General features: G+C 40.1%; 1 protein-coding gene across 3 annotated transcripts in view; it reads right to left on the bottom strand.

The window, feature by feature from the left end:
• The window catches only part of nrxn3a (neurexin 3a), a 138,283-nt gene extending 120,213 nt beyond the window's left edge, over positions 1-18,070 (bottom strand). For 2 of the 3 annotated variants that reach the window (XM_044047175.1, XM_044047177.1), the window contains exons 1-2: positions 17,750-18,070; positions 5,161-6,329 (exon numbers count right to left, since the gene is read on the bottom strand). In XM_044047175.1, coding sequence (XP_043903110.1) covers positions 5,161-5,845 — 685 coding nt within the window. In that variant the 5' untranslated portion in view covers positions 5,846-6,329; positions 17,750-18,070. The remainder of the gene's footprint in view (positions 1-5,160; positions 6,330-17,749) is intronic. The other variant, XM_044047176.1, reaches the window with a different exon arrangement.
• Positions 18,071-22,644: the final 4,574 nt, after the last annotated feature.

Genomic DNA, 22,644 nt, shown 5'->3' with positions numbered 1-22,644 from the left:
ACTGAATGAAAACTAAATTGCTATTCAATGTCACCTCTGATTTGCATAAATGCCCATAAAACCACATTGAATTGTTGTCTTCAACTTTTACTCAATTTAATCTATACTTATCCGAAGTATATTACCTGATTTGAAACTTCTTCTTTTTAATCTGAGTAACAAAGTGTGCATCAGTCAAACACTGTGTACTCTTTAAATGAATGTCATCCTCTCTCCCTCCGTCTCTGTATTTCTATAATGTATTCAAAAAGCAGGCATGTAAGCCTCAGCCAGCCTCATTAAGTGTGTTATTTATCCCCTAACAATCAACAATCTAAATTCTCCCAGAGCTGCTCGACTTCTCCGCTTCCACTCACCTATCAGTGCCTGGCAGGAGGCGGCCAGACGAGAGCGAGGGAGAGTCGGGGCGTAAATCAAAGCTGGGAGCGGGTCCCAGTGTGGAGGCTGTAAATCAAGGTTGGGAAAAGTGGCCTAGCAACCTCACACATCAGCGTACACGAACACTGATGCCTCACCGAGTCGCCCAGCACGGCGCTGAGGAGCTGCTGTGTGTTTTGGAGCGAGGATTGTGGGAGAATGAGGGAGAGGATATGTTGTAGCAGGACAGAGAACTTTCGAACAACTCTCGCCTCAATGAACCTAAAAATAGTGACACTGTGGAGCAACACTATACTAAATGGTTGTGAATAGAAATTCCAAGCTTTTATTGTTAATATAATATCACCATATGTACCGTCTTTATTTTTTTTCATGGCTCCCAAAGGATGAGTCATATGGACTTTTATGGACCTCGTGGGGAAAATAATTCATTGACCTTAGCCACATGCAACATTATATGGAAGTGTTGGGCTGTCAAAACTCAACAAAACAAAGAAAAGGCCAAGTGTTTCCTGGGGCTAAATCCATGGATGATTCCCACAATTCCCATAGGAATTATATAGTGTTTGGTCACCACATGATATTTTCACTTCAGTCAAAAAACATTTAGGTGAAAATTACTGAGCACATGAAGAGAGAGCATGTGGGTAACGCCGCACGGACTGGTATAAAAATGGACGTCATCTTTGTGCCACCCGGAGGCAACTCCACTACTGACTGCAAAAAGAAGTCCATTTGAGTGGAAGTCTTCGAGAAAATGAGCCTTATTCTCACTCGATTTAGAACCACGGTGAACAGTGTAAATTAACCTAGCAATTGAGACCGTTCACTCCTTAAGAAAATGTTGGACTACTGCGATTAAGTTTCCATTTTACATAAAAATGTATAAATTATAAATGGTTCTTTTAATCTAGCAATAAAAAAAACATTTGTCTGAAACTCAATTCACTTTCAGTTTGCTGAAAACATGGTGTAAATTGTATATTGTTAAGGGTTCAACTTAAGTTTGTAAAAAAATAGAGTGTAAAAAATTGTGAACAGCTATTTTTTTGTAATAAAACATTGATCTGAAGCTCAATTCTTAAAGCAAGTGGCAACTTTGCGTCAAACCATTCATTTCAGGCTCAGAATTTCAACCTCCAACTCAATCCAAGCCATTTGTCATGGTTCAAATTACATTTTGAAACTATTTTTAAGCCACACCCACTCCTAATGTAAACCCCACCCACTGTTTGTGTTATGGTAGGCAAAAATCAAGTTGAGTAGGTCCTCAATATGAGCAAATATCATCCATGATGAGAAAAAATAATGCATGATGCCTTCTTGTCCAGATCTTTTTGGAACGTCCTTGACTTCTATGTGCGGACAGATGCTCTAAGTTGATTTTGCAACCAGAAGATTGTGTCCATTATTTTATACAGTCCATTTTACTCCAAGTCACAAACATCATCGACATCACGTTCAATCTTTGCAGAAGAAAAACACTTTTGCATTTGAATAATCCAGCGCCGCTTTCTGCACAGATCTGACATTTTTAGCCCGACTGCTGTTAAGACCAAGCGAGGAACAATCATCAGTATGTCGCTTTGTCAAACACACACTTGTAAAGTGGAGGGTAATCAACTCTGCAGCCTCTGGGATCTTTTTTTAGGCTTTTAATTACACGGCAGTGTGGTACAGCAGTTCGCGTTGGCAGGAGGACCAGAGGCAGTGTTCTGCAAATCCAGCAGTAACAAGACAGAAAGAAAAAAGGTGGAGCCAGTTAAGAAATAATAATCATCTTTGTGCATTGTCCTTATGAGGCAGCCGTCTCAGCTCCTGAAATCACCAAGGTTATCAGTCACAGTTTGCTCATCACTCCATCAGCTGTTGTTTCTGTGCGTGTAGAACAAGCATATACTTAAGATAAGACAGGTAATCCTTTAGGGAAATCTACATTGTTACAGTAAAGGAGATGTAATGTATAATAATCAGTGGGACGTAATGAAAAACCTACAAAAGTGCTAAAACAGAAAATGAACAAATTATTTGAAGCCAAACACAATGAAAGTGCATCAATTTAGAACATATTCTATCTGCCAGGGTTAGTAATTCCAAGGCAAATTGACTTATGTGGTTTAATAAAGGTAAAAATAAATAAAACATTTCTAGAGGCTGACGATAAAGTTTTTTCTATGGCCAATGCCAATCTATTGAAAATATGATGCTGTTTTTTTGTTTTTTTTATGTTTTTGGATATTCCTTTAAAATATACAGTTTGATAATCAATGACAACAAAATTGCTTAATTTAAAAAAAATAAATAAATAAATAAAACCTACATTTTACATCTAAAAAAAAACAGATGTGTGTAATCTTAATCGGTTGATACCACTTCCTCATAATGGCTAAATTGGTCTGCCTCTAGAAAAATCTGTCAACAGTAAAGATAGTTTGATAAATCTAGTCAATTAAGTTCTGTTTCAGCAGTGAGTGATAAGCAAACATACATTTGTGTCTTTTATCAGCCAAAGTGCATTGTATAAAGCAGGGGTCTCAAACTGGCGGCCCGGGGGCCACATGTGGCCCTCCAATCGATTTCATGTGGCCCTTCAAACAATATCAAGCTGTAATGATTAATTTCTATATGTTTTTATATTTAAATTATTAGATTAATTTTGCATTATAAATATGTTTTTTTTTATTGTTGCATATTAAAGCAAGCACTTATATTTTGAAATTATCCAATCCAACTTTATTTGTATCTATTATTTTATTATTCTCACACGAGGCAATAGAGTACATATAAAAAAAGGACTTAATACGGCATATTGATATGTAATTTTTTTTTACTTGACTGGCCCCCGACTGACCAGACGAGACAGTCAGTGGCCCACAGGTCATTTGAGTTTGAGGCCCCTGGTGTAAAGTGTCCGTAAGCATCCGTCTAGAAGCTTAATGCCCTTCAGTTTGAGGCCTTAGCCACATTTTGATTCACAGAACACAACACACACAAAAATCCATTAGATTAAATAAGATTAGAGTAAAATAATAATAATAATAACAATAAAAAGAAGACGTGGCTCCTCCTCTCCGCACCAGTCAGCAGCTGCAGCCTAGAGACACTTAACATGTGTGGGGAGGGGAAGCACAATTTATTTTTTTTCCTCTGTATACTTTTGAAAAAACCAGCAACTGTGCGTCTGTTTTCATGTGTCTGCACTGAAAGACGAATAAAGGAGAAGAAGTGAAGGACAGACGGCTCTGCTCAGAGCTCACAGCCAACCACGTCGGTGAAACGCAGCTCCGCCACCACCCAGACAGAGAAGAGGAACGACACCACCCACAGCCTCGTCCACTCCATCATTTCAAACACCAGCAGCAGCAGCAGCAGCGGTTACACTTAGAAATAAATCATCTTTGATTCCAGATTCCCTGGCATTCTATCTAGCAGAGATTTGACATTAGCCCAGAATAACAGCAAGACAAATGAGTTAAAGCAAAGTACCTGTGATCTGAATTAATCAATTAGAGGGGGGCGATAAAACAGTTTCAGGTTTCTCATTCAAGTGGTATTGATTGTCTTATAAGCAGCCTGATTATTGTGTACTCCTGGGCTACTGGAAAACCTGGAGAAACCGTATTGATTGTGAATAATTAAACACATGACAAGAGGTTTTTCCAGAGCGTAAGAAGCGGTGCGTGGTTTCATTTCATGCAGGGATTGCATGTTCCACAGGAAAGAAAACAACAACTGCGTTATCATTATCACGCAATGTTCTGCCCTGGAGATTGATCAAATCATAGGGAAATCAAGTTCGTGCAGAGGCAGGTGAAAGTAGCTTTTATGTATCCTGCAGGAAGCAAATGAATAAAGGGCTTTTCTTTTAATAGACACGAGTCTTGGTCTGGGTAAATCCAGCCGAAGAGCAAGTGAAACACAGCCCGGGCAAAAACTCTCCGCACAAAAGGATGTGATATAAAACACCTGCCATCTTGTGATTAGGTGAAGAAAGGGGGCTCGGGAGGCCCCGTTCTCTCTCTATAGGCGTCCTTATCACTGCCTGCAGGACTGGATACTATTAACCATAGCTTCGCTGCACTGCGCTAACCACGCTCAGATTAGCATTCTGATTTTACAATCTCACACGCGCACACTTGGAGACTGATGCCAGCCCACAAAGTCAAACAGCCTCAGAGACCACGAAACCGGGTGTAATACCAGAAACAATCTTTAAACTAGAGATTAAAAAGTCAATGTTTTCGACATCATGATGCCTTGAAAGACCATGATGATAAGAACACTGAGAATTTGCCCTATTGATAGTTTATTTGCACAATTATATTATGATTTAGAATAGCGGGATAGGATTTTAAGTTAACTGTGGTCACAGATGTGTAAGGCAACTCAAATCAAGCCCTGAGCTATGACACACAATTGGTATATGGTCTCCTGGAAATGCATTCAATGGCCATAAAAAACAAAGTGGACATATAGCCTTTAAGTTGGAGGTAGGACAGAAGTAGCAGTTAACCACCAAGGGGCGACTCCACTGGTTGTACTGGGTTGTTAATGGTCTAAATCACTGGTTTAGGATTTCTTTAGTAGAACACAATGGCACTTTTGTAAATTATGTTCCCCTTTAGAGGGAAATAGACAATTAAGCGCAGCACATATGAGTGGAAACCAGTGTGATTGGCAGCTATAACTGTCCAATAGGTAAAATTTGGATTTTGAATACAAAAAAAGCAAAGAAATAGAGTGTTTTTACAGAGGGTGACATTTTAAAAAGCTTCGACTTACCTTCACTGCAGAAGCGGCCCCTGTACTCTGTTTTGGAGCAGTCGCAGATGGGCTGTCCATCCACCACTGAGCATGTACCGCCATTCTCACAAGGGTTCACACTGCACCATCCTTCCGACTCCAGGGGCACTTTAAAGCTTCCCAGCAACACTGGCTGCGAGACGCCATATTTGAGGTCTGTGATTGTGCCCCTGAAGGGCTGCATGTTTCGCGCTGTAGGCAGTGTGAGCGCACCGTTGCGGATATCCTGAGGTACTCCACCCAGGAACAGGTCGCTGACTATTTTCATGAACTGCCGCTGAGGTTTCACACCATCGGCTGCGACCTGGCCATCCAACACCAGCACCGTGCGCAGGTTATACCTGCCCACAGTGGCCACGTGCCACCTGCTGTCATCCACCCGTTTTTCAGACGAAACTGCCGTCTCGGCGCAGTCGATGCTGAAGCGCAGCTGCAGCCGGCCCTCCACCACCGACAGCAGCAGAAAGTCACAGTAGCCCCCATCGTCAAAATACAGCATCAGCGACTCTGAGGCGTCCGTTTTGAACTGGAAGCTGAGGTCACCACGGGTGCTGGCGTCCCAGCGGAGGTAGCGTGCCCACTGACCCGGTGTGCCAAAAAACTCCAGTCCCAGACATGTGCTGAGGAACATGTGCAGTCTGATAGAAAAGCCTACAAGATCCATAGTTGCAAAGAATCAGTTAATCCAAAAAAAGGTTTGTCGGGGGAATTCAATCACATTGACGTCTTCAGGTGGAAAGACTGAATTTCAGGGATCTACAGTTTGATTAACAGTATGTGCAGTTATTGATATATATATATATATATATGTATATATAAAAAAGGGAAAGGGCAGTAGCAGGAGAACAGTCGTTGTAGTTAACAGTCTTAAAGTCAGTCACAGCAGTAAATTGTCCGGTTGCTGCTGGGTGGTCCGATGGAGGGATGGTCGTTTTCCTCCGTTGTTACTATCCTCCAGGACACAAAAGGAGGTGGTGTTGGTTGAATTTCTTTGTTACTTTTCAAAAAAGATGCTCTTAAGACTCATGGTGCAAGGTCTGATGGGATGGACCTCTCTGTCTATCAGGACCAGCTGAAGTTCCTCCTTCATGTTGTCTGCTGGGAAACGGAGCGGACAAGGGTTCCACAGGTCTCTCGCTCTTCCATCACTGCCGGAGAAGGAGAAGCACAGAGTTACAATGGCTTCATCAGCATTAGTGCAATATTAACAATAATAATAGTGATAATGATGATGATGCATTTTATTGTATTATTGTTTGTTGTTAGGTTTATGATGTCATTTTTACATTTTATTCGTCTTATTTATATCTGATGTACAGCACTTTGTTTCAGCTGTTGTTGTTTTAGTGCTTTATAAATAAAGTTGGATTGGATTGGATTGATTAATGCAAATTGGAAATTCACATACATTCATACACCCCATCATAAGCGCTCAGTACAATACAGTACTATAAAACAATTATTAACCAATTACTAAATTAATTGTCAACTATTTTGATAGTTGATTAATTTTGTATTATTAGTAGTAGTAGTAGTAATAGTAGTAGTATTAATAAAACCATATAACGAATAAATCATTAAAACTGAATCATTTTGGTTTGTGGACAAAACAAGACATTTTCAGAACATCATTTTCAAGTGTGAGATCGAGAAAATAATCGACAGATCATTATAGAAGGTACCATAACAACCGAACCATACTAGGGACGGGCATCTCTAACAAAAACTATATCCAGTGGTATGATTCATCGAATATTCTAAACTCCACAAGACTTAGTCAAAGTAATGGAGGGTTTACAGCATGTGGAGCTAACAAGATGCATTCAAAGGCACTGGTAAATTTCATTATGTCCGCAAACGCACATGTCCCACTAACTACATGCTAACTACATGTGAAAAGCAGGTCATGGTGAACACCGTCAAAACTGCACCGTGATGAGGTGGAAATGCATGTTAAGTGTTGTATGGTTATACTTGTTTTAACAATGCCATAGGTGCTGATGGGGTTAGCTAAAGAGGCTAAAGCTAAGTTCCAAAAACGAAAACAAACATTGAGCACAGCCTCATCGCTGTGCTCAATCTCACGAGGGTTCCCGACAGATGTGGGCAGGGATGAACGATATTATCGGCATGATATTGGCAATGGCAGACATTGGCTTTAAAAATGGATTATCAGATATCGCAAACACATCAAGATCTGCCAATATGACAACTGACTACAACAGTAAAACAGGAAATATGACATGTAATGTGAACAGCAGGCTGAACAGGCTGCTACTTCGTTGACTTCTATTTGTAGGGGTTTGTGTTGGAGTTGGTGTTTTGCTATAGGAGCCACTGATGTTTACTGACCTGACTCCAGTTTATATACAGTGTGAGGAGGCAGCAGAAGGTCTACATGCTGACGTGTACTCTCAAACATCACACTATGGTGAATGAAGTGTCCTTCCAACAAGTGTACTTCCTCCTCCAGTTAGTTCAAATCTTCATTTTGCAATGTAGTTCATAATAAGGAATGCCCCACAGAGACTAGTGCTCATCATCATAGATTCAGTTAAGTAAGATTTTTTTGAATTGAGGATCTTCTTGTCGGAGTATTTTTACTATGATCACATTGAACATTTCATCACTCCACTGACTCACCTCATTCCGCGTTCATTTAGAGAAATCTTAAAATATCGAGTAGATTGACAGTTTGAGGTGAAATCTGACAGACAATCAGCTCGGGGCTTTTTCCAAGATTTTCCTCCAGACATGATTTAACTAAGCGATTTTAATTGGGGCTACAGTGATTAAGCTATAAATTACTTAAACTATAAATTGCCAACTATTTTGAAAATCAATTATTTTTTAAAAATGATTATGACAGTAAGCTGAATATTTCTGGTTCACAGAAATACTTGTGGATCAAGTCATCGGAAAAATACTTTTCCTTTCTAATTAATATAATCATTAGGTGCAGCTGACATTTTAATTGTCTAAATCCTTTTTTTAATAATTATTGTCAGATTAATTTGTTCCTCATTATTACTGTACACAGGAATCCATGTACAGAATCTCAGTTGTGACAAACCTCACATTTATTATCTTCTTGTTACAGAAGTGGAACATTTAGAAAATGACTTGAGTGTTTTGGTATAAAGCAGGGTATAAATATGCCGGAATTAGTTCTGCGTTCTTAGTTCTGACATCCCATTGGCCGAAGCCATGGCCACAGTCCTGATGGATGGTACAATTAGCCTAAACTGCATGTAGTAATTTGTTCTCATGACAACAAAAGTGTGTTTTATAGCACATAGGATTTCTTAAAAAGAAGAATTAGTCTAGTGAACTGTACTGTACTGTTGGCAGCCACCAATTCCTAATTAAAAATGCCAGTGATGGTGCTGCATTTTTCTCTCCTCCACAAAGGTTGTGCGGAGTTATCGGTCATCTGCCGGGTAAATTAGTCTCATTATTCTCATGGCAGTGCATGACTATCAGTCAGCCAGGCAGACTGCCTTTATCTGATGACCAGCCTGGAAAGACGGGCTTCTCCGCGATCCTCGTGAATACCAAGTAGCACAGAAAAAACAGGTACTGGTGCGGTGCAGTATCCAGTTCATACGTTCTACCTCCTAAAAGAGTGCTTATGTAATGTTGTCGTGTGCAAAGAAGGGCACACGTGTATTTACTCAACATTTACCAATACATAGGTGGGGTGTGGGCCGTGTTGTTTACCTCAACTTACATGAGATATTTACACCAATCGCCCAATTAGCTGACCGTACCGTTCCATTTTACTCTGGCGCCAAAAATTAGAACGGTTAGGGCTGGTTATTTTGGTACTATTCCTAATGGAAACTCAAAAAAATATGTGTAATGTAAAACCAAACTGCTCCACTCGGGGGACACGAGGCAATAATGGTCACTCACTCATCAATCCTTCTCATCCTCCTCTTTCCACTGACTGTGTCGCACTATACTGTACTATGTTATTTTGTTATCTTATGTTAATTTATACATAGTCATAGTTTCTGAAAAAAATGTAAACAACATTTCTTATTCTCATTTTATTGTTGATATTTCTATTTTCTCTTTTAAAATTGTTATTTATATATTTGTATTTTGACAATACGACAATAAAGGCTATTCTGATTCTGATGTCACCCTAACTGCCATAGTCAAGTCTTATCCGTCATGAATGCACCTAAAAGTCTGAATATTTCCTCACCTCTCCAATAAACCCTTGAATCATGTTGCAGACCACACTCTGAGAAGCACTGCTTTTTCATGTTTTCCAGTTATCACTTCATAATCATATACTTGGTTTACATACAGATAAATAATGGAAGATTAAAAATCCATCAACAGTCTTTTCTGAATAGAGTGCCTGGTCAACTTTAATGTCTGCACTTAATTACACATATATCCCATACTGTTACACTGCCCGTTCATTACTTCAGACACTAAATCCTGCTTATCACAGTACATTACACCATTATCACAAATGGGAAAGTTCATACTTATCATTTCTCGCTTTGTGTCATGAAGTTGGACTTCCTTTTCTTTAAACGAAACGAGCTGCAAACGGTTATGTTATGTTATGTTATGTTAATGGGAAAGAATATGTGGCTCCCAGAAAGATGCGGTATATTTTCAAGTCCTTAACAAGTCTTGCAATCTGTTTAGAAGTCCACTGTTGATTGTGTTTTTGCATCGTTTTCACGGCTGTGTGTGTGGCTGACTGACAACAACTATAGTACAAGTCAATCCAGAGCCAATTTACATAAGATTGAATTTAATATGTAATTGTGTCTGTCCATACCCGTCATTAGTGCTAATAACGTCATTGGTAGACTCCGATTTATCCTCCGTCGCTCCCTACTGAAAAGGTGGTTGATAGCCGTTGTACCCCAGGATGCCAAAAATGGTCGGGGACAAGCGCCAAAGATCCCAAGAGATGGATCACTGCCATGAAACAAACTCACTTTACATAACTGTATTCCTATAGGCATAAGAATCAGGCTTCACCCCATGTCTTCTATAAGTAGTGAATAGAAAGACCCAGAAACACTGTCCCCAGAGCAGACATGTCCTTGACAGAGGTGCAAAAAATCCATAGCAGTCTTTCCCAACGGTGCTTGTATGCCTGTAGTCTGTAGACCACCGAGGCAGGGGTCATCATACAGCTTTCCCAAGGCATCTATTACCTACTCACACTCATTTTGTATGTACACTCACAACAGGCTGACCTGCGAGTCTTTTATGGACGCGCGCCAACTGGCACCAATCGGAACGATCTCATCGCACGACCAAACTGAGTCAGCTGAGTCAGTTCAAACAGAAACATATGCGGGATTTGCCTGCACCTGCTTCCAGCAGTACAGGAAACATGGTATTTTTGCTTATCAATCCCAAAATACTACTACTGATACTACTGATAAGAGTCAACTGTTTTCTTGAAGTTATTAAAAGTGATGGTAACAGAATGTGGAGTGAGTAACAACATATTTGACCAACAGTCATTTCTATTGCTGTGTTCCCATACTGGTAAAGTTTAGTTTGGTGCAGTGTAGTACAGTTTGGAATGGTATAGCCCTTGGTCAGGCTTGCGTTTCAACTGAGAACAATACCATCACCTGGTAGGCGGAGTGTGGGCTGTACCCGATGGCCACGTCAGCGAGATACATAGCATCACATAGTGACAGGCGGTTGGAGCCAATCTAGCTCCACCCTCATCGAACCATTTTACTCCAGTGCCCCAAAGGGAAGGGTGCCAAAGTATGGAACAGTTGGGCTGGCTTATTTTGGTACTCTACTTAATCATAACATACCGTACTGTACCAAACAGAACCGTTCCACTCAGTGGAAACGTGGAGGACGTGTTTAGAGACTTCACCGCGGTCCAAATTTAACAAAGGGAGTCCAGACTTTTGAGCATTTATTCAGCATGCTGGTAAACACCATTGGCTGATGCCAACAGTTGCAAATTGGATAAAAAAGTCAAAATAAAATCAGTCTTAATCTAGCAGCACCATTTCTCCTGCTTCTTGTCGATAATTCTGAACTGAGCAGGAACCGGTACCAACTAGTACTGGTTCTCGGAGCTACTGCTAGTCAATAGTCAATTCAGGTTTTCAGGCACACCTTTAGATACTGCCCAGCTGGACAATATCGCCAGAAATATTCACAACAAATTCCAGGTCATGACCACGATAAATGTCAGGTTAATAATAAAAGATGATTTGGTTTCTTTCACCTTTCCCACATGAGCAAACTTCTGGTTTTAAATGTCACAAATGAAACACACAGAGAAACATCTCAAAGATCAGAGCTGAAACATTTGGAGCGATCCTGTTACACCGCAAAATGATATTTCACCCTTTGTTTTGTTGCTTTTGAAGAAATTGACATTGTAATATACATTACGTTGTTGTCGCCGAGGCCCTACACTGAAGTGTCATCACTCTGGGTGTTTGACTGGTGAGTAAAGGGTCAGAGAAAACTCATGAATATGCAGCAAATGGCAGCTACTAAAATGCTATTGGACAATATTCACTACAAGCAAGATTTTATGAGATTCAAATGAGACTATCAAATGTATAATATTTTTCAAATGTGTGCTTTTTTTTATTACCAACTAATAAAACTAAATGTGTTTTGTGTGTAAGAAAGCAATTCAGACAGATATTTAATACTTAATACTAAGGCAGGGGTGTCAAGCATACGGCCCGGGGGCCAGAACCGGCCCACCAGAGGGTCCAATTCGGCCCACAGGATGAATTTGTTAAAATTTCACACTAATCTAAACATAATGTCAAATGCTCCAGACGCCCAGTAGATCCAGTGTGCTATGTAAATAGTAAATTTAGGCACAATATTGTTGAAATTACATTTATATTTCTCAAGAAATGTCATGTTTTGTAAAATTATCCTTCATTAAATGTAAAACAAAGGAGAAAAAACAAAGGGGTTCTTGTTGTTCATAGGTTATTATGCTATTATTTTACTATTTTTACTGGTCCGGCCCCCTTGAGATCAAATTGTGCTGTATGTGGCCCCTGAACAAAAATGAGTTTGACACCCCTGATCTAAGGACTCATCACGCCTGAGGATTCTTTATGCATCAAACGCTGCTTATCAGGCCTCTATTAGAATGGACTTTACAGTTTTCGCTGAATTATGTAGTCAAAATAATCATTATTATTATTATCATTATTAAAATGTTCGCGAGGGTTAGGGTTAGGGTTAGTTTATACATTTAATATAAACTATACATTTAATTGTATTTGACTAACTGAATTGAATGCAGATTCATTTAAATTACTCATTATTTAATGCTATATAAAACAGGCAATTGTAATACTCAATTTGATATTTTTGTTGCATTTTTTTTACATTTTAAAAAAATAATATCTTGTGGGTGCGTGTTAAAAAAAAAAAAAACACAGATGTGGTGAAAACGTCCCCCTCTATATTTGACATTGACAACCTTCCTTTTGTTTTCAGTCATTTTTAACATGCAAGTTTCTTTTTTCTCTGCAGCAGGGTTTTTTATCTGCGGTCGCTCCTATTACATACTGTGCCTTTACTGCTTCAGCATAAGCTGCTCGATCACCGAAACGCTGCAATCGCACTTAGATCTATGCATATACTGGACACGACACGGCTTAAAATTGCAGAATTGTTCTGGCATTACTATTAGCTCACTTCAGTGCGCGTGTGTGTGTGCGCGGGCGTGTGTGTGTGCGCCTTTTGTCGAGCATCAGGGGTTAAAAGGCTAAACGGCACGAATCATTGTTCTCAGTGAAAGGCGCCTTTGACAAACCCCACAGGGACGAGTTCACATACACACACTGACAAAAGGCAGCAGCACTTTGGATCCTATTAACAACCATGCGACCTAGGATGGAGGGAGAGTGTGTGTGTGTGTGTGTGTGTGTGTAAATGCAAATAAAAGCAGCCAATCGGTAGGCCCCTCCTGTTTAAATGGATGCCACTTACTAGTAATTTTACAGCAGGTGCCCTGATCTCTCTCTCTCTCTGTCTCTCTGTGTCTCTGTCTCTCACACACACACACACACCATCCAGATGGAGTGACAAAATGTCCTCCAATAGATGATAGTCATTTACATCTTACAATAGAGTCAGCGAGAGCTGCGACGCTGCAGTGGCACACTCTGAAATGATTTGATCAGGACATGCAGGCCGACAGTGGAGGCAAGGATGAGAGACAGCAGAGCAGAGGGAGAGATGAGTGAACGCTAGAAGAGAAGGGGAGAGAGAGAAAGAGAGATGGAGGGATGTTCCACCTCATCCACTCCCACTCATGCATCTCACAAAACAGCCGTGCCCCACACTGCTCGTACACTCCTCATCACATGGCAAACACACACTTCCAACGTCTGTGGCTACACAGAACAGAACAGCAACCGCTGACCGTTTTAGGCCGATATCATCCATTCGGCCTCAGTTTATCGAGTGAAAATAATAAATATATATGAAGAGGAATATGTGATATAAAAAAAAGAGGAAAGTGTAATGTGACACAGGAGAAGGCTGTTTATGGTGAAAAAAAATAACAACATGAATTTACTGCTGTTCACTAACATTGCGTACGATGGCCTCGTCTTATCCTCGTCATTTACACCATGAATTGGTGGAAAGAAGTGACATCATCTCCTAAGAAAACGCCACCTCTTAAACACTGCTGCAACAACAAGGTAAAATAATCCAAATGTCCACAGTTTATTGTCAGTTTGATCTTTTTCTGTTGTCTGAAAGATGACGCCGCCCCCCAACCACCCCCCCACCCCCACCTTTTCCCCATGATGGCCTAAATTCTCAGACATGATGACACTGATCACGCCATAGAAACTGAACGTCATTTAATATTTGTATAAAGCAAGCAGCTGATGGAAATAATCCTCGAGTAAATTCTAAGCAAGAATTATGCTCCGGTTTGTCTGCAGACTGATCCACTATTTGGCATTTACCACTATTTTCTGTGCTGTGTCACCTCCACTGTTTATTTTTACGGACAGAAATTAAAAAACAACAACAACAACAACAACAACAACAAAACAGACGAGTAAAGGGCAGGTGCATGTGAAATGGGAGGAAGTGAGGGATGGAGGGTTGTGTGTTTGTGGGTGGGGACTGTTTGTGAGTGTGGGATTTTGGCACCGGCGTGTCTGTGTGTGTGTGCGTGTGTGCGTGTGCGTGTGCGTGTGCGTGTGTGAGTGTGGGCGCCGTGTTGTTATCCAGCTACTCTGCAGGCAGGACACGCCTTCTCTGGGCTCTGTGGTTCTGCTGCAGCACCCTTCACGGCATTACATCACCCAGTTAAGAGAGCACCCAGCACCCCACAAACGCCTGCACACACACACACACACACACACACACACGCAGAAAGAGAGGCATCTGCATCTACACTACACCAACATCTGTATTCTCACCAGAATACAAATCCCAAACACACCACCAAAATCAAACCATATTCACACACACACACACACACACACACACACACGACTGCAGACACCCAGAATATACTACACACACACACACCTCCATCAGCTGTGTACACTCATTACACACTTCACAAGCAAACACACACGCCTTTTTTCCCACTAGTGGTTTATATAACATCACACTGCCTCTCACTGATGTGGCCCTGATTTATCTTTCTCCATCTATCCTTCATGTCTTTATCATATATACATATTAAAGTGTTTTATTTATTTTATTTTTATTATTATTATTATTATTATTATTATGCCTCTAAATCTGTGTTGGTATTTTGACACTGATAAAAATGAAAAAAAAGGGCACTAAAGGCCTTCTATACTATTAAAGGAGAAAAGATTTTGCTCAGTATTTAAGCCTCACCCTAAGATTTAATTAGGTTTTAAGGTCTATGAATTATTTCACATCTGAAATGCACAATATTTATGATCAAGCAATTTCACACACTACTGCGCCTTTAGAAAAAAAATAAATAGATGGGGGGGAAAAGCGTGTGTGTGTGTGGGCGTTCACACCGCCGCGTGAACGCGCAGCAAAACGACCAAATTAAGAGAAAAGGAGTATTCTTCAAAAAAATCCTGCGTAATATTTCACTCTCCCCGCCCAGAGGGATTACTGTTACCTTGAGAGCCCTTGGCTTTTTGCGCCTGATTTGTCAGCGCAGTTAATCGGCTGCCAACCAGAAGCAAAAAAAAAAGCAGGACAGTCAAATTACCCAAAACAGCCTCCATCCTTCACTCAGCAGCCTTGCTTTAAAAAACACAGGGAGGGAAAGGAATGGGTGGAGAGCGAGCAGGGAAATTAAATATGGTGGTTTCACTTCTTTTCTTTTTTTTTTTGCAGAGAACGAGCAGCTGACATTCCACTCAGAACATATGGAAATAACACCGTGTGTATCAGCAGCAGCAGCATTTAAATGTAAAATCATATCTAATCCAGTCCCTCTCATCCTCAGCAATGCAGCAAAACGATTTAAGAAAAAAAAAAAGAAAAAGGATCACCCAACAATATTAATGTCGTTTGCATCCTTAAAAAAAATAAATACGAGACAGAAATGATCTACAGTATCTGCTGCTGGTGTCGAAATATAATTATTATTTAAGGTGATCAAGCAGCTTTGGGGCCCTTTTTGCAGAGAAGAAGACGCATTCAGTGGCGGCTGGGTCACGCCCATTCTCAATCCCGGTTCCTTTTTTTTTTGGATTAGGATGCTGATTATGAACCCCCCTCCCCCCTGCAGAATTTCAGAAGAACCTCATAATCCTATTAACTCTATGACTCGAAATGTCTGCTGCAGCGATTAAAAATAATACTAATAATAATGATCTAATTGTCATATTCGCGCATTGGCACAATCACAGTGACTTCGCATTAAATTGCAGGTGCTGGACATTAATGGACACATGTATGGATACACACAGGGAGAGGCCTGGACACTTGTGCTTATTATTATTATTATTATTATTATTATTGTATGTATTGTATGGCGCACTGCATTAAAGGCCTTATATGCAACGTGATTTTCTTCTATTTGTTTATGTCAATGTTTTTTTTATTATTATTGCATTCGTCGCAATGTAAGGGGGGAAAAAAAGTGCGCTCATTTGAATTGAAACCACACAGAGGATTGATTAGCAGCAGGCCCCACGCTGTGGATTTTTCAGGTGTGGACTGTAGTGACAGACAGAAATGGAAGGAAGGGGAAGGGGGGGGAAAAAAGTTGTACAGCTCAGACGTGCAGCATGAAATGCAGTGTGGCGCTCACATTTCAGCAAACCTCCATGTGTGCACGCCATTCGATCCTCCAGGGATGAGAAATAATCCAAATTATATTCATCATCTCTTTCATGAAATGCCATTTTACACACAGACCACGTCTGAAATATCCATGTCAGATTTGTTTAATTTATTTGGATATTATTTCGGGTTCATTTTAATATATAGATAATGTTCATGGCGTTTTTTTTATTATTATGTTATTTAAAAGGTGGAAAACGGGTGACATTCGTTTTAATATCGCGGTTAATGTGTGAAAACAGGAGCCAGTTGTATCTGACGTGTAGATTTTTAGGCTCTAAGGCCTCAAAGCAAACGGAAAAGGAAGGCGGATAATGGAGGAATGTGTCGGTTATTGCGCGGTGCGGTCGCGCGCAGCCCGCTGGGACTCCCTCACTGTCCGTCCTCGTGAACACACAAAGGTCATGTATCAAACTGTTCGTCATAAGTACCGGAGGCTCGCATTACATCAGTTTGAGCATCTATATTTAAAGAGCGCATTAACCGTGTTTGCTGGGCGGACGGGGTGATACGTGCGTGCACGTGCGTCTGCGCGGCGCGGCGCGGCGCGTCCGGGTGCGTTTGTTTGGCTTTTTAAACATGAGGCTGCGGACGAGAACAATGTGCGGTCACTGGACACCTGGCGTTCATCTTATCTATTATTCATCAGCCAAAAAAAAAAAGAAAAGAAACAAGGTGAAAGAAGTGGTAGAGATCCAGGCTCCTCTTTTTTCTGGGCTGATGCTCTTCATGTGTGGCACACACCGGAGGTTTGAATCGCATTTACAATATGTTGAAAAACATTACAAAATAAAAGGAAACGAAAAGGCCCAAATGACATCCTTTAGAGTCTATATGAACATTGAAACACCGCCTGAGGGGGAGCAGAGGACGTGTGTAATACTATACCCGCCTGTCACGTTGATTCTCCTCCAGCGAGGGGAATTTAGAGGCCAACATGGCAGAAATTACCCCCCCAAAAAAACGCTGCTGTGCCTTCAAGGAGACGAACACCTGCCTTCATTCGTTTACGTTACTCACAAAAAAATAACAAGAAAAAAAAGTCCTTTCAAAAGTGACAAGTTCCACAACACCTGCGCGCACTAGGAGCAAATAAGCAGAGTCCAATTATCTGCTGCCGCATATTCCACCTAGAACCTGCTCTTCTTTATTTATTTTTTTTATTATTGTTTTTTTTTTTCTTTGCCCCGCCACGTTCAATTCTGACAGATTCTCTCAGCCAACGTGAACAGGTTGGAGTGAAAAGACGACGCGTACTGACCTTTGGTTCCACAGTCCACCGACAGTGTCCGAGTACGTAAAATCCAGCAGTTAAACTCCACACTGATGTCGTTTTTCCTTTTTTTTTGTGAATAAAAAAAAGAAAAAACATCCAGGGTTCTGCGTTTTTCTTCCCCCCCGATGCTCACGGTGCTGGTGCTGATGCTGGTGCGTGAGCGGAGCGGCGGAGGGGCGGTGGGGCGGTGAATGGGGGTGGGAGAAGGAGGAGGAGGAGGAGGAGGGGGGAACCAGGCGGTACCGGGCTGGGTTTGTTGTGCGCACAGGTGCGTCGAGCGCGCGGTGCATCATACGCACAAAAAAGCCGCAGATCGCTCCGGTGCGACTTGCAGCGCCTGCAAGCAAGAGGCGCACGGACGCGCGCGTACACACACTATACCCAGAAGCACACACACACACACAAACATAGGGAAACGCACGCGCGCACGCACGCCACTCGGGTCCGCCCTCTACTCAGCGCCACCACGCGCCATTTAAAGGCACACAGACGAAACGCGCGCGCGCGCACACACACACACACACGGCATTTTCATTACATTAAAACGCACATGATTCGTCGGTGGCTTTCACAGTTTAGTTCTCCAGATTATCAGACACTCAGCATCACACGGTCACGTGTTTTTAGTCCACGCACCTTCACTCACCATGTGTGACATCTACAAATGTGACATGATGGGGGCTACGGAGTGTGCTGTACGCGCTCTGCATCACCATCATCATCATCATAATCTGGGGGAAAAGTGCATTAATCTCCAAAACAGTCCTTCACTGTGCTCGTGAAGGACAGATTTCAATAGAAAAGACAAGTGTTACATTTTCGTGGATAATCTCAGTTTATGGTTCTCAAATGGGGGTTGGGGGACACTTGGGGGTCTGTGGCGCACTGCCAGGGGGTCCAGTCAGATGAGAATGAATTTGATATCAGGGCCCCGTCCATCACCTATAGGAGTCACCTGTGTTAGACTATTATTTATACAAATGTAAAGCTATTGCATTCATTATATTATAGTTGTGTTCTTTACTCCAAACCAGTGTCCCTCTTGTTGTTTTTTTTTGTAATTTGAACTTGAATTGAAAAATAACAAAAGACAACAGCAGACATTGCATTTGCTGCAAACTAAACCAGTTTATATTCATCATTTGGTTTTTAAGAAGAGATAAAATGTGCAAACTAATAAAAACCAAATAACTTATGATAAATACAACTGGGATATATGAATGTATCGAACGATATCTAGATTTCTTTAAAGTGTTTTTCTTTCCACACACTATTGGGAAAATAAATAAATATAATATGTGCTTTAAAATAACAGATCATTTGTGTGTGGTCAAAATGTCAGGCCTTTAGTGTGACCTCCCCTTACACCTGAATAGCAGGACTTACATGTGAATATTTTCTGGTTTATTTGCTGTACAAAAATAAGAAAAACTGAATACTGGTGGTTTGTGGAAGTAACATTTCCAAGATAACCAACATTTTGTGCACCAAACGGCTATAACTGATCCTGAATTGAGGAAAAAGAATTGGCAGATTAATGGATTATTAAAATCATCGTTAGCCGCATACCCTCGTTACAAAGCGGGCCCTTTAAAACTAGTGAACGGCGGCATGAGTACAGGTGGACACGATGGTTTGGAATTCAAATCCTGGCCACAAAGTGCATTTTTATGCTCAAAGATCACAAAATCTGACGTAAAATTGTGACTTTTTCATTAGCAAGGGCCAACAAGTAGTGGCCTATACAACAGGCCTATTGTTCTTATGCAAAAATCTTCAGAAATTATTTTTTTAAATCCAGAAGAGTTTACACAGATCAATTTCTAATCATGTTCAATTATTCCAAGGGAAAAGGACAAAATGGTGCCTGGAATATTATTCATCTTGTCAAGGATCCTTGGGATGAGAGACTAACAATGAGAATATCTGATGTAACAGTTTAACATGAGATTGGGCTTTTTCCATATTAAATGGAAGAAGAGAGTGTAAAGATGACGAGTAATTTTAATCTGAAAGGGCTAAAAAAAAAAAGAGGGCCGACTGTTCTCCCGCTTTTCGTTCCCCATCGCAAACATTCAGAAAATCATATTTCATGCCTTCACGTCTTCATGTTCGCACCTCTGTAACTCCCTGTTCAATTATCACAGCAGCCTCTGTAAGAAAACACTTCACTTGACTCTCACTTCACTGGCTTTGCGCTCAATTTTAGACTCGATTTTACGATTCTGTCGATGAATTTAAAGCCTGTGCTGACCATGCACCTAAAGGTATTGATGATAATTTAACACCACATGTATCCGGTCAGTCAAAGGCTATGTTGCCTGTTGAGCTGAGGTCCAAGGGTGACCAGGCCTTCTCTGTCAAGGGTGCTCTAATAGAACTCAGTGTATGAATTGTACCATTCAAAACCTATGAATGTGTTTATGATGTCGTGATTCTATCGTGATTTTTGATCCGTTCTGGTTTTATGTTCTTATTTTGACTGCTTTCCTTTTATTATGTGTCCTGTACACTGTAAAAAATATCCGTAGATTTTACAGTGAAAAACTGTCAAACCATGACAGAAAAAGACCGTAAACTTAAAAAGAGTTAATTACAGTTTTTGTAACAGTGAAATATCGTAAATATATATATAGTTGCCGAAACAGTAATTTTTGCATATTTTTCCTGTAAAAATTACATTAATCTACTGTTAAATAACTGCATATTAATTACAGATATATCCCAAACCTGTATCTTTTGTGGGTTTTTTTTTGTAAAAAATACATTTTCTTACTGTTAAACTTATTAACCATTGTGTTAATTTATGTAAAAATACCATCAAATTTATAAGAGCCAAAATTTCTGGCAACCACAGCTGCCAGTTTTACCATAAAAACAAGTAGAATTTTATGTTACATAATGCTGTTTTATTTCATGGAGAACTCCTTTAATTATCCTTAACTAATACTTTTACTTTCAATTAAAAACAGTGTTATTTATATGATAGAATGTGGCAAAAACCTCCAACCTTTACTGTAAAAACAGCAGTACTCAAATCCTTTTACCGTAATGTAAGAACAAGTTCTACACTATTTATTACGGTAGAATCCTGGCAACCACAGCTGCCAGTTTTTTACCGTAAAAACAACATTTTTTTTTTTTTTACAGTGTAAAGCACTCTGGAACTGTGTTTTTAAAAAGGTGCAATAGACAGAAAATGTATTATCATCAATATCATAGTGGACACTTGTGACCCTGCAATGATGTACCACCCTATGCCAGCTGGGATTAGCACCAGCAACCACTGTGACCCTCATGTGGAGGATAAAGTTGTGAAAGATGGATGGATGGAATATTATAGGGCAGTCGTGGGTCATGCAAGGCGCCAGTACAGAAAGGGTCACTTATTTTAACCATAAAAAGGGCCAGAAAATGTCCTGCGAGTAAGTGCTTTTGGCCATTTTTCCAGAATAACTTTCAATATCTGGCAGTTATTTACAATTTACTGCATGTTAAAATGGTGCATTAATTCAAAATGAAGAAAAACTAAAAGCTTTATTTAAAAAAAACAAAACAAAACACTGTAGTTGTATACGAACACAGTTCATTTTGACATTTAAACAGTATAAAAACATATTTAAAATAACATTTGTTTGCATTTTTGTCTCGGTGTGCAAAAACAGGCCAAAGAAACAGAAACATCTATGTACAGGCGTTTTTCCAACTCTCTGGTGACAAAGACGCGATAAACCTTTGTGTCGAGCTGATTTTTGTGTTGTATTTGTGCTTCTATTTTCGCGAGACTCCGCGAAGGGGAAATGGGAAATGGAGTGAGAGAGTCGCGTCCGTCCCTCTAATAAGTCACCCTGGAGTCATTTGATTAAAACAGCATTGATTGTCTTCCAAAATATCCCACAATATATGGAGATTAAAAAAAAGACCTATACCGAGCAGAATTCCTGCGTCTTCCTTCTTCTCCTACACCCACAAAAAAAATGCATTACCCATAATGCAAACTGGACAAAAACAGTTGAACCATCAGGTGCATAGTTTTTTTACACTTAGAACTGTGTTGAACCATCAAATATGTGACATGTAGAACACTCCAATCAATCCAATTATACACACACACACACACACACACATAAAATAACTACAACATTGCATCTATCCATGGTACACAAAATAAAACCCTTTTTGTTTTGGTTTTCTTCTATTTAGCATCAGCTGTGAGTTGGAGTTCAGGTTGTGTATGAGGGTTAGGAGTCGAAGGGAATTTTAGAAGGACAAGCGTTTTCTTGTTGCTTTAACTTTAAATTTGAGAGTCAAATTGTGGGCACTAAATCAAGGGCCTCAAACTCAAAAGACCTTGGGGCCAGTGAGCAGCTAGTCTGGTTAGGAGGGGGCGGGTCAAGTGAAAAAACAGTTAAGTAGTTTAAAATGATATCACAATAATCCATCATATCACCAGTGGTGGGAAGTAATAAATTACATTCACGCGCGTTACTGTAATTGAGTAGGTTTTTGTGTACTTGTACTTTTTAAAGTCATTTTTATTAGGTCCTGTATTTTGCTTCATTTTAAGTCACATTCTTTATGGGTTAAAAAAAAAAAATGTTGGCCGTTAAACCAACGACGTTATACCATGCTGACTAATACATTATGTGTTTACATGTTTTATTTTGTCAGCATATTCATCTGTAAAGGTTTACCTTTAACTAAAAACAACTAATGTGAGATTTGTGTCCCACAACACAAGAAAGAACCCCAGCCTTGTTTAAAGTAGCCCTAAGTACCTTTTTTAAACCATACATACATATACACATATATACACATACACATATATATATATATATATATATATATATATATATATATATATATATATATATATATAT

The sequence above is a fragment of the Solea senegalensis genome, linkage group LG16 (genome assembly GCF_019176455.1).
Source record: "Solea senegalensis isolate Sse05_10M linkage group LG16, IFAPA_SoseM_1, whole genome shotgun sequence".
NCBI lineage: Eukaryota > Metazoa > Chordata > Actinopteri > Pleuronectiformes > Soleidae > Solea > Solea senegalensis.
This window is presented reverse-complemented; position numbering and strand designations above follow the sequence as displayed.